The sequence below is a fragment of the Ambystoma mexicanum genome, chromosome 9, assembly GCF_040938575.1.
Source record: "Ambystoma mexicanum isolate Mex_15411 chromosome 9, UKY_AmexF1_1, whole genome shotgun sequence".
Taxonomy (NCBI): domain Eukaryota; kingdom Metazoa; phylum Chordata; class Amphibia; order Caudata; family Ambystomatidae; genus Ambystoma; species Ambystoma mexicanum.
Window position 1 is genome coordinate 688,458,406 of NC_090931.1, and position 13,734 is coordinate 688,472,139.

At 46.4% G+C, this 13,734-nt stretch overlaps 1 protein-coding gene across 3 annotated transcripts in view; it reads left to right on the forward strand.

The window, feature by feature from the left end:
• Positions 1-13,734, forward strand: part of PARD3B (par-3 family cell polarity regulator beta) — a 2,582,324-nt gene that overhangs the window by 1,056,843 nt on the left and 1,511,747 nt on the right. For all 3 annotated transcript variants that reach the window (XM_069615556.1, XM_069615558.1, XM_069615557.1), the window contains exon 6: positions 4,608-4,694. In XM_069615556.1, coding sequence (XP_069471657.1) covers positions 4,608-4,694 — 87 coding nt within the window. The remainder of the gene's footprint in view (positions 1-4,607; positions 4,695-13,734) is intronic.

A 13,734-nucleotide genomic window follows, 5' to 3' on the forward strand; every position in this document is an offset into this window, starting at 1 on the left:
AGACTCTGCGTGTGTGGGGGACAGTAATCCGGTTGACGTAGGCCGTCCTCGACGGTCTAGATGCAGCCTGTTTGATGATCCTTTGCGCAAGGTACAAGGGTGCCTGGCCGTGAAGGCATTTGTGTGTGAGGGCAAGTGTTTTAAAAACAATTCTTTCCTTCACGGGAAGCCAGTGTACCTGCCTTCTGATTGCAGAGATGTGATCCCTCCGTGGGAGGTCTGTGGCGGTCCTAAGGGCATTGTTCTGAGCAATCTGTAGTTTCGCCAGGTTCTTTTGTGAGGTCCCAACAAAGAGGGCATTGCAATAGTCCAATCTGGACCCAATGATGGCCCTAGCTATGGTGATGCAGTTCTGTTGGGAAAGAAATGGCCTAACTGCATTGATCAGCTTTGAGTGGTATGCTGCCGAGCATGCAACGGCATTGACCTGCCTATCCATAGTAAGGCTAGGTTCAAGATACACACCCAGCGTCTTGATTACTTGTGACACTGTGATGGGAATGTTGTCGATGGTGAATGAGCAATACTCCTTGTCGAGTTTACCCAGTGTGGAAGGGGATCCAACCAACAAAAGTTCCATTTTATCGCTGTTTAGGCATAGCCAGTTTTCCGCCATCCAGGCTTGAATTGTGGAATAGATACTGTTGAGGGTGTTCAAGTCAGTTAGGTAGGCACCAGTGAGTGGGATGAGCACCTGTGTGTCATCTGCATAATTTGTATATGAGATGCCCGCAGCGTCCAGTATGCTGAGCAGGGGTCTAGTGAATAAGTTGTAGAGGGTAGGGGCTATGCAAGATCCCTGTGGGACACCGCATTTGATTGGACTGGGGATGGCACTCGAGGAGTCAGAGAAGACCTTCATGACTCTCTCCTGGAGGAATGGTGTGATCCATTCACATGCCTTTGGTGAGAAGTTGGCCGCGGATGAGAGATGGTGACAAAGGGTTTTTTAGTCAACCAAATCGAAGGCCGCCGAAAGGTCAAGGAGAAGGAGCAGCACAGGTTTGCCTGCGTCTCTGAGGTCATCAATTTGATTTTTTAGGTCGAGAAGTGCCGTTTAAGCACCATGTCATGGCCGGAAGCCAGTTTGGCGTAATCCCAGGAGGTGTGTCCTCAATGAATTTTTGAACTTGTTGCTTTGGCCAGGATTTTTAGTAGAAATGGACAGTGGTAATGGGTCTGTAGTTCCCAGGGACCGATGGGTCCAGGGAGGGTTTTTTAAGGAGTGGTCAAACCCAAGCTTCCTTAACGGTTGTTGGGACGTGGGCGAACTGGAATGAGGAGTTGATGAAGGCAGTGATGAAGGGGGCGATAGCCGGGGCACATTCCTTGATGAGGTGCGCTGGGCATGCGTCACCTTTACAGTTGGACGGTTTGATAGATTTTATAAGGGCTATAACTTCAGATTCACTCATGTCTGAGAATGCGAAGGTCGGACCCTGACTGGGGGTGGCATCCTGTGGGTGTGCCGTTGGGCTGGGTGTAAGTAGAGAAGATAATGCTTTTTGGTGGGCTTTTTGGTTCTCTGTGGGTCCTTTGTCCTTTTACGTTTGCTGTGTTTCAGGCAAGGGGTTTGTCGATCCTCCTTATATTCTGATTATGCTCCAGCATGGTCCAAAGAGAAGAGTACAGTGTCACTGCTTGTTATAGGCAATATAGTGTTAGTAGTATATTTCCCAATTCCCATATAAGCAGATACTGTCTTCATGGAAGGGAGTTTTCCTTATGGGAATGGGAGTCCTTGACCCCTAGACGGGAGTCACTTCCATTGAAGTCCCACTTCCACAGACCCTAGGGAGGGTCTTGTTTAGCAGGCTGACCACCCTGGCTCAAAGTGGGTGGCTCCTCCCAGGGGAGAAGGGACACATACTTCCGATTCGTCACAATGACTGGGCTGCTTTGCAAATCCAGAACGTTGCTTCTTGCAACTCATGCGAAATCGGGTCCAAGATTTGTTTTGATAGGTTAAAAAAGTCCCCAATGCGCTATTTCCTACCAGAATCAGTATGAGGCAAGGAAATACCCATGCCGAACTCTGTGAATGACTGCAGCAGTTGCCTGTCCAACAGAAGAAGACTGACCTCCTGGAGCAGGCCATCGAAGGGAAACTGCACCAAAACATTCTCGTTTTCAACAGTTCACTTACGGTCAGGGAATCACAGAAAATAATATGTGAAGTATGTCTATTCCCTTTTCAGAGTCTTCATTCCCTGCCAGTCGTTCAGATGCACAAGGTCTGCTTACCAAAGCCTGCTAGCTTCAACTCTTGCGCAACTCCCTCGCATCATCCATCTGGCTTGAACTAGATGAGTCAAGGTTCAAGAGATCTACTGAAGAACCTTAAATAAGAGGCGGGTTCGGCCCCAATATATCTTCAAAACAAAATCTTTTAGGATCATAAAAATACAAAGAACTCTGTTCCCTGAATCGGAACCCATTTTTTCTATCCTCCGTGTGGGCCTTTGGAATGTCCTGTTTCAGCATCAAACTACAGAGTAGTCCTGCACTTATTTTGGTCTGTAAAATCACTGTCAGACACTCACTCTCTCCTTTTTGCAATTGAGTGTAATACAAATACACTTGCTCACTCTCTCACCCTTGGGGTGAATATCTAAAATAAGCAATAAGGAAAACAAATTACACCCCTATAAGTAGGGAAAAGGCATAGGAATGAAAGGCCTTTAGTTGGTCGCTACACATTGATAAGATAATTAATTCCAAGCATATGAAACCTGTTTTCCTGTTTCCTCCATATTGAGTCAAGGAAATGTTGATGTTTTTTTTTCTTCTGAAAACCTGTCTACAAAGATGCCCCCCTTATATTCAGTAGTCTTGGATGAATTGATTTGATTGCCTCAACAAACAGGAGCCATACAAAAGAGGAAAACGTCCCACTCTATAGAAGGTGATAGGCTTATATGGTGGTATAACATCTTAGTTGAACTTGCTTCAATGCAATGCATATCCATTTTTGCCAGGCTATACAATTACCTTATGTAGACATAAATGTGTAGTCCCTCCGGCTTGCACTGGAAAAAGGGTAATTGGAAATCTTTTGCAATTAATTGAATAACATTTCTCTATTTTGCAAAGCCCACAGCTGCATTGGTTTAGCAAGATTTGATACCAGTTGACCACACATGCGTAATTATTGTGCACAGCATTACTAAATTGACTGACGTTTCACTCATGCATACAACATACTGTGAACATAGGCAAAACACAGCCCATCCCACCCAGCCAAGTATTCTTAATAGGCTTATTTAATCTGTGTAGTCATATCTGCTCTCATAACTGATTATATTATGCTATGTTTTGCTTTCTCTGTTCATGCAACTTCAGCCCCAAATACTGCAGAGCTTCGAGGTCACACCCAATGGCAGTTGGGCCCTATTGAAAAGCTGAATTACATAACATTAGAGAGCGCATGCCTTGCTTATGCTGGTGAGATTTGCTGCTCACAGTAATGGATGTGGTGTGTCGCGACATCGCTTCCCTCTATTGAGGCTATGAGGGGGACATGACCTGTTTAGAGCTCTAGAAGCAGATGGACAAGAAGTTGAAGACCCCTCAGAAGGTAGTTCCAGTGTGACGTAAGTTGGCAACAGTTACTCTCCCACACGCGGGCAGAGGGCAGATCCCGTTCTGCATGCAGGAAATAAGTGAAGGACTTGACAAGCACTAGTCTTTGGTACATAAGCTTTTTAACCCTCTTCGGTATGAAGCCAGACAGGGATGTTAACAGTAGGGCACGACATGATTTACCTGACATGTCTATGCTTGCTGAGCTTTCCTAGATCATTGTAGTATTTGGGAGACGTGTGGACAACCCATCAAAGCAGGTGCACGATTGTGTTAGGCCTTGGTAGAGTGGCAGGACACAAAAACTGCTCGGGATATACCAGGCGGAAGCGGCTTAGCCAGGATTGTCTAACAAGTGGGGCTTCAAGCTAATGTAGTTGTCCCACTGCAGTGACATTAACATCTGAAAGGCCCACCCAAAATTTGAAAATGCCCACTCAACTGAGTGGGCATTTTCAGATTTTGAGTGGGCCTTGCCTGTTCAGGCCCTACCCTGTCTACGCCTCTGCTGCAGTCGCTGCGGGTCAGTGAGGGGGTTGCCTCCAAGATTATTGGGGTGTTTTGCGAGACTCCCTGGACCTTACTCTCCCATTTTCTCATTTCTATCTCAAGCCTCTCATCCTTGCGAAAAATCTGTTATAAAGGGAACACTAGATTTTGAATTTGTCATAAGAGTGAACAGAAAGCAGCATGTTGATGACGAGTTGTGACTCAACCTCGCTTTTGCACAATTTACTCTCCCACTGACACTGCAACACAAAGAGGTGTGGAAAGTTGTATGGGATATGGGGTTGGCTAGAATGCTCACATACGTTCCATCATTGTGCACAGAAAAGATTTTAGCTGCTACTGAAATGCGCCTGCAGTTGTGAAAGTATAGCTACGGATGGACGGGCCATGGCTAATGGTTCTGTGCGCATGCCCCCCCCCCGCCCCTTTGGTTGGAGGGTGCGCGCTGCTTAATGAGCTTGGATTGGCTGGTGCTTCCATTACAGTTGCCTCATCTCTGCTTTTCTTGTTTCCAGAAGTCTGACCAGAACGGTGAACGTTAGCGGTGAAGGTGGCCCATTGGGAATCCATGTTGTGCCCTTTTACTCTTCATTGAGCGGAAGGTAGAGTGTGCGATTCTTTTTAATTGTATTTTATTATGAATATTTCTGTACGTTGAATTGGGCATTGTGTAATCTTATAAATTACATCAGGATATTGTTACCGGTAAAGATTAGGCTTTTACCACTAAAAAAAGACTGGAAAATGAATAAACACAAATTCAAGACTTAAAAAAAGAATAAGTAAATCTAGCATACGTCAAGCATTCAAAAAGAGACTTTGACCAACGGCCCACTAAATTCCAGCGGCCTACTCGCTGCAGTCAAGAGAGTCGCCAACTGAGGAGCAAAGTCATGAAAATGACCCACTTATCCAGTTTAGTTGTGAGATTTGAAATAGAAGAATTATTTTGTTGAATTGCTTCAGCCACAGCGCACCCCTAAGTTTTCACTATTGTGGCGCGCAGGTGTGGCACATAGGTATTCACTGATGCCCTCTGATAAGGAATCCAGTTGGGCGCTCAGGATTTTACAATGAATATTCATGTGAAATTTACATAAAAGGGATCTCAGTGTGGACTTAGATGCGTATTCATTGGTTGAAATGATAACCTGTTTGGTTTTAACCTTGCGGACCTTCAACGAGTGCAGTGATGGGTGTATAGCCCCTTTCCTGTCGGCCCATAAGTCTGCATGCCCAACACATATGGTAGGAGGAACCTATCTGCATCTACTCCAGCGTTCGTCTGACACCAGAGGAGCATGTCCTAGACCTTTCTCTAAGGTTTTGAATCATTGGGGTAGTATTTACTGCACTTCTATTGAAAAGCGTATCACCTTGTTGGAGAACCAACAACTAGGCCTTTGCCAAGGGACGATTGTTAGGTTGGATGATAAGAATCATGTAGGTTCTGTGAACTAGTCTCCAGCAACCACCATCCCAGAAAGAGCCCCTTTGACTGAAGATGCAAAGGGCTCAATTTCCTGTGTTATGGGAGATGAAGATGAAGACCCAGACCCCCAATCCTTACTTGAAGATACAAGAGATGGGAGATGGCGGTCTCTGAGAGGTCTTAAGAAAGAGTTGGGTGACCCATGTTTTGCCATCCTGGCATAATTGGGACAATTTCTCCATTCCGTGTTTCTACATTTGTGAGGAGCTTATAGAATCCTGTGAGACCTACATGATGGCATGAGTATGCTTAGCAAAGCTCCAGTCGGAAGTGGCTCCTTGACTTATTTATCTATTGGACATTTGTCTGGCGCCTATACACAAGTGTTTCCAGGTGTCACAAGACAGGATGGTGGTGGGAGGGGCATGGGACTCACAAAAATAAAACATAAAAAAGTTAATGTTGGCCTTGTTTCAATCCTACTGTGCACGTACATGACAAGGCGATACGTGCGAGGAGGCAGGATGTAGAGGGAGAAGAGCAGGAGTGGGATGCCCCAAAGGGTGGGGGTGGGCATGTGCTGGGTTGCCCAAGGCAGCAAGTGCCAGGGGAAGGTTGGGGGGGTGGATGAGTGCGGCGACAGGCAGGGAGGACCAAGTTGGGCGATTGATTGATCGTTTAATTATATTGCGCTCATACACAGGTGTTTCAGAGCGCGACAAAGTAAGGAAGGGCAACAGGAAGTACAAAAACAACGATCTCACTAGGCCCAGTGACATTGAGAACGCGCTAGTACATGGGAGAGGGAAAAGGGGGAAAAGTGGATGGAAGTGGAGAGTGCAGAGCAAAGGAATACTGATAAGTAATAAATAAAATAAATAATAACAGGCAACAAACACTAGTAGTGCAGCCAACAGGTGGCATGTGTTAGAATTCACGCAACAGACACGGTGAGTCTGATAAGTGCAGAGAGAGAAAAGGGGGGGCTGTATTGTTGCAGATACAGGCCCCAGTGCAATGGTTTGCCATGAGGCAGTGCGGGTGGCTGGCAAGGTAAGCGGGCACCTGGGCCCAGAAGTCAGAAGGTAGGCCAGGTGCACGGTGCGACGAGAGAGCAGATCATCAGGGGAGAGGAGGGGCAAAGGCAGAAGCAGAAAGGAAGGTCTTGAGGTGCTTCCGGAATCGGAGATGGTTTTCCTTAAGTTTCAGAGTTTCAGGGAGGCTGTTCCAGAGGGAGGCCCCAGCTGAAGACAAAGAGCGACCCCCAGCTCGCTTCTTTGAGAAACGACTGACCCTAAGGGAGTTAGAGGTAGAGGAGCGAAGAGCTTGAGATGGGAGTTATTTACGAAGGGAAAGCTGACAGTATTTTGGACCCAGGCCCCAGAAAGCCTTGTGGACAATGCAAAGGATTTTGAATTTAATCCTTGCAGCCACTGGGAGCCAGTGGAGAGATACGATCCCAGGGCTTGAGGCCAAGGACAAGTCTCGCAGACCTATACTGGATGAGTTGCAAAGGGCAGATAGTTGAAGCAGGTAGATTTAGAAAGAGGCTGTTACAGTAGTCCAGACTAGTGAGAACCAGGGTTTAAGAGACAGTGAGCTTCTGGGGGAAGGAGAGGAAAGGCAGAAAACCTCTGAGGAGGTGTAGTAGGAAGTTAGACTTTTTAGAGACATCAGAGATGTGGGCAGAGAAGAAAAGCGTGGAGTCAAAGATGACACTGGGGTTCTTGGCCTCGCAGGTAGGGGTAGGAGGAGGGCCAAGGGGAGCAGGCCAGAGAGTGAGGGGAAAGGTGGTGAGGGAGTGCCGATGAGGGGGATCTCAGTCTTGCTGGAATTCAGGCAGAGATCGTTGGCAGAACACCAATCCTGAATGGCAGATAAGCAATCGGAGATGAGAGAAGAAGAGGTGGCCGAGGGAAGCCTGAAAATGAGTTGATTGTCATCAGCATAGCACTGAAAGTTGGAGCAGAAAATGGCTATGCAATGAGCGAGAGTTGCCAGATATTGGTTAAAAAGCCAGGGTGAGAGGTTAGACTCCTGGGGAACACCACAGGTAGACAGGGAGATAGATGGAAGGAAAGATCCAAGTTGTACCTGGGAGGGTATATCGGAAAGGAAAGAGGTCAGCCAGGCCAGAGCCTGATCAGTGATACCCAGGTTGTCACAGAGACGGTTGAGCAGGATGGTATGGTTCACCGTGTCGAAGGCAGAAGAGAGTTCAAGTAGGATGAGAGCAGAGGGGATATTAGAGTCCAGGCTGGAGAGCGAGTCCAGGAAAGAGAACCTGAGGGAAAGTGCTGGCAAAGGATGTTGGGGGGGGGGAGTGGCAGGGGGTGGTCTGGCCCCTGTATGTCTCTGAAGGTACCAGGCCACAGTCACAGAGGGAGAGTTAGCATGGGAGGGGGAGCGGGAAGGAGCTGGAGAGGGAAGGAGGTGGAGAAAAGGAAAGTCTTGAGAAGTTTCCAGAATTTAAGAAGGTCCAGCTCAAGTGTGAAGGAGAGGAGAAGGCCGTTCCAGAGGGAGGAGCCAGCCGACGAAAGGGATCTACCTCCCACTCTCTGCTTGGAGACATGATTGACCTGCAGAGAGGTGGAGCCAGAAGACTGAAGGAATGCATACAATATTGAACAGATGGCATTTGGAAGGAACTCTTCGTAAAAGAGGAGGGATGTTTGGAATAGATGATTGAAATTGGTCTTTCACTTTCAGCAGCAGAGCTATCGAACAGCCAGTCTTTATCCAACTCCTGTCTTCATCTATGCAACTGAGGTCCAACCTTACATGCAACTGCGCCACATTACAGTACCCAGAAAAATCTGGGCACACGTAGACAAGTTGGATTTTATGTTGTTTTACAGGAGATTTGCATTCTTTGTGAGATTTGTATGTGCTTTGTATCTGCTAATATAAAATTACCAAAGATTGTCACAAAACAAGGATTGTGCATGCCATTTTACATATTGATACCATTTTACATTCTGTGGACCAAACTGTTACCACCTTGGTAGTTGTGTTTTACATAGTTGCACCTGTGTATGCGCTGTTATTTTAAGTAAAAGTCCCTGGAAATTGGGCTCCATGTTGGTCGCATGCTAATCGGGCATGTTGCTTTCCTTCAGCACACTCGCATGATTGATTTTCTCACGCCTTTGTCCACTTTTCAAACTGTCATATACCTAAGTGTTCTAGGTTTTGCAGAAAGGTGAGCCAAAAAAAAACTGATTGTACCCTTAGTTGAAGCACTTTGGCCACCCGTAGGAGAACAATCCAGAGGTTTAATCTACTTCAAATCCCAGATGAAACAACCCATCGCTGATTAGACAATCACAGTGGCAAGTCAGAATGAGACCAGGCTGGACCATGTCGACAGGGCCGACAAGCACTTGTATGCAGGGCATTGTATAGTTTTTCAGGCGCCATGATAGTCACTCATCAAACTTGCACTGCCACAAATAAACTGCCCAACCACCAACCAACCCACATAATCACCCATCAATGCCGTACAAAACATGTACATCCAGCCATTTCACTGCTGAACAATCCACTCGCCTCAACCCTAAAGTAACTCAACTCTCACAACCCCACAATATCTCAAAACTAGCATGCTTCACTAAACCCCCAGCAAACAATCACTACAAACGCAGCCACACCCACATTAACACAGCCATTGGTTCAACAATAATTAACACTATCAGTGAGAGAAGGGAATTGCTGACGACCTCAAAGCTGGGCCTATTTCCCAATCATGATAGAAAGTTGCACAGTTACCCCCATGCCTCTGGCCAAATCTTCCTGAAGAAAACCCAAACACGACAAAATGACCTCTTACCTCAATGATAGGTATCCGGCTTTACCAATACCACGTAACATAATGGCTTTAAAATAATGTTTTAGCCACTGATGCCACTTGGTTTCTCATAGAACCTAAAATGTGAGTGAAAAAGTTCTTTTGCTGCTTATTTTGCACGTATAAAAAAATAAAAACTAGACTATATCAACCGCATGACCTTGGAGAGTGGCCGACATGGACACAGCAAATGTACAGAAAATCCTGTCGCTTTCTCATAAAGTAAAATTCCGAGCGTGGCAGTGCAGTGTTTTTTTTTTTTTCTTTTTTTTGCCGTTCTGTTTTCTGACAGGAGCATCTGGCGGAGGCGTCGCCTCAGCAGCAAGGGGCCGGGTCAAGGGGGGAGGGGGGACTGCGCTTTAACGGATGCCACTCCGGTGCTCTTGCGGCCCTTCCAAAATAGGCCTCGATGGCGGACTAGGCGCTCGCAGTCAAAACAACCCCATCTCCCCGCCACATCTTGACTTGTGCTGTAGTTATTAACCTTTCAAATCGGGACCTGGAGGGAGGAGAGGCGTATTAAAAATGTGTAGTCTAGCTTGAACCGTTTTCTGTCACAGTAAGAGCACGTCAACTGGAAGTGACTTAATATTGTCACTGTGGCGCATCCATGCATGCGCGCGCCATCCTTGATACCCGATTATAGACCAAGAACACTTTGAACACTATTTGCTGCCATTGTAATGTCCCTCTATACCTACAATTCCGCTGGACCAAGGCGGGTGCCCTTCCGCTGGACCAAGGCGGGTGCCCTTCCGCTGGACCAAGGCGGGTGCCCTTCCGCTGGACCAAGGCGGGTGCCCTTCACTTGGACCAAGGCGGGTGCCCTTCACTTGGACCAAGGCGGGTGCTCTTCACTTGGACCAAGGTGGGTGCTCTTCCGCTGGACCAAGGTGGGTGCTCTTCCGCTGGACCAAGGTGGGTGCTCTTCCGCTGGACCAAGGTGGGTGCTCTTCCGCTGGACCATGGCGGGTGCTCTTCCGCTGGACCATGGCGGGTGCTCTTCCGCTGGACCAAGGCGGGTGCTCTTCCGCTGGACCAAGGCGGGTGCTCTACGTATTGTGCTAACATTAGCTGCTTTGAGCCTTGTTCCAGGCAGGATGACCCCAGCATACCTTGAGTATTGTATGACCGAGCTGTTGGGTTCTTGGACTGTCCTATAGCTACAATGTCAACATGACCGCAACCTTGGTAGCCCTGGATAAAAACGTCAAGGTCCCTTTGCAAGATATTTTGAAACTCAAACCGGATTCCAAACTTACTGAAGTGGGCAAAACGGGCCCTTACAATGTCTACTTTGCTTAACACTGAGACCTGACACTGCTTGTTGTCTCTGGCTACCCACAAGATTGCCCAACGATCCTTGGGGCAGTGGGAAAATGGCACATGGCGGGACATGTTAATTTGGCACGGTTTTCCCCACAGTTATTTCAATTAGACGGTAACCTCGACTTTCCTAATGCCTCGATCTCACTGCAAACTTAACTATAACAAAAACACTTGAGTTAGCAAAGGGTACTGAAAACAGCGCATTTGGGCAGATGACGCATGTTCTTTCATATGCGATGTGGTTCTGTTAAAGGGAAAAGAAAATAGGAATTTGTAATTTAAATGCTTTTAATTTAGAATTCACACATTTTCTAGAAATGGAGCCAAGTGCTTTTGACAAATGAACGCCAGCAAAGCGGAAATCCTGGTGATTGCGCAGCCCTATTGCTACGGATGCCTGACCTAAACTCGGCACCCCAGAGGTGTCACGAATTAGAAGACCTGGTAGGTTATTTTCTACCCCTCCAACCTCAAACCAACTAAAAATATTTCAACAGATGTTTCCATGTCTGTTTTTGTCCATCTCAGAGGTGCTAAGAACAATTTGAAAAAAGAAGCAATGGACCGTGGCAGGCGCACTGCCTGTTGACCTAATGTGGGGGAAAAAGGGCTGCCATGGAAAGGGATGAGGGCTCCAAGCAGAGCCATTTTTTCCATTTCCATTAACCAGTGCGGGGGAGGTGTCCACGTGTTGGATGTTGACAGCGTGAAGATCTGAGATCTGATGTGTGCCGTCCCTGGAGATGAAGGGAAGCAGGGAAAGGAGCTAGAGTAGAGGGAGCCGGGAACATGGCCACCGGGCCTGGAGGCAATGGAGAGCCCATTGGCGGAAATGGCAGGCAGCAGTGAGTAACATAGACCTATACTGCTACTTTCAGTCCACATTTCCCACATTCAGATCAGAGTTGTTAGCACCAGAGTACTACTTACAGGTGATAACTCGGAATGTGAATAGGCTTGCCATGTCCTGGTCCATCATGCAGGGTCTCTTGGAGGTTCAGGTTGAAGGAAAGGCCTGCATCACCCAACAGGTTTGCAGTGTTGTTGCTAGGTCTGGGACTATCTGGACTCTGGGGTTGCTAGCCTTTTAGTTGTAGACCCCGAGCTTCTATCCAGGGCTAGAACCAAAGGACACAGGGCGATTTTGATTTTCCTTAGCCTGCGGCTTGGTCCAGGCTATGTTTTTACGTTCATAAATAAATACAGGCGTGGAGCCAACTGGGTACTGGAGTGTATACTTCCCCCATGTCACTCAGACGCTTGTTCCCTGCTGGTGTGTTCTGCAAGGCACATTACATGGCACCGTAAATTGGGGGAGAAGGCTAGAACACACCAAGTCACCAGCCGTGGAACTCACTGTGTACATGGGATGGGAAGACTTTGTGGCGAAACCTCTTCTTATGCGCATGCATAGGAGGTGTTTCCAAGATGGCACCCATTAGATTTCTACCGCAGAACCCTAGCCCCTCTCTGGTAGTCTCTTGAGATCAATGCGGGCCACATGAATGTTGTAGGAGCGCTCGCATAGGGCAGGTCAATCATATGTGATGCCAGGGTGGACCGGAGCTGCAGGGTGATTGCCAATCACCTGTGAAGGTGTGGACATGCCAGAGCCTCAGAGGAGAGACCAGTTTGAATGAAAGGACTTACGGGCGCACTCCTGGGAGCCCTGGAGTTACTATGTGACCTGGTGAGCGATCAATGGTCTGAACAAGGATCTCCACACAGATGAGATGGGAGGTAAAACCCATCCTAGTAAGAGATGGTCTTTTAGCACTGAGCAGGGTGCCCGCATAAATGTATTCCATAAAGCCACTCTGAGTGAATTCAGATTACACTACTTTGCAGGAAGACGAAGTAACAAGAAGAAAACTCAAAAATGGCAAAAAGAAAAGGCAGCGATTGACCAATTAAGAAAAAATTCGGAAATAACAATTAAGAAAGCGGACAAGGGAGGAAATATAGTATTAATGGACACTAAAGTTTACATATTAGCAGCTGAAGAGCATTTAAACCAAGAACAGTGCCATGACAAACTAAACACAAGCCCGCTAGCAGAATTGACATTAGAATGGATTCCAATGGCAAAAAAACTGGACAGAGCAAAATCTGCTAACTGACATGGAGAAAGACTTTCTGATGAAACCATTTCCCAATAATGGGTACCATATATTTTATACACAAGATACCGAAGCCATATACAACTTTTCCTTCCTTCAGACCCATAATAAACAGCATTGGTTCAATCACAGAGCCTATATCAAAGTATATTGATACCCATCTACAGCCCCTTGTGCTTGGTCTTACCTCATTCATCAAAGATACAAAAAATGTAATACAGCAAATCAAAGAAATAAATTGGGAAGAAAGCTATCTACTGGTCACACTGGACGTCTCTTCCCTATACACGATTATACCACAAGGATTAGAAACTACGAACTATTTCTTCAAAACTAGATCTGTCTCGTACTACAATCAAAATGAAATGTTATTAGAAATGCTAAACTTTACACTTAATAACATTTTTATGTTCAATAACCAGGTCTTCAGACAGAAACAGGGGACGGCCATGGGAGCTAAATTTGCACCAGCCTATGCAAACCTATATGTAGGCCATTTTGAAATAGAACACGCTTGGACACATGACGCCTTTACCAAACTCAACAATATAATATATTGGGGGTGATCCATCGACGATATTCTTCTGATTTGGAATGGAAACACCGAAACCCTGAATGACTATGTCACATACTTGAATTCAAATCAATACAACTTGATGTTTACCACAAATCAAAGTCCTAATAGAATTCAATTTCTAGATCTTGAAATATACATCAAAAATGGAAGAATCTCTACAACCCTCTATGTGAAACCAACTGCTGGCAACACAATTTTACATGCAAAAAGCCACCATCCGCAACATATTATCCGAAACATACCATATGGTGAAATACTAAGAATTAAAAGGAACTGTACTGAACCACATGAATATGAAAAACATGCTAAATAAGCATTGGGAAAATGTAGAGAAAGA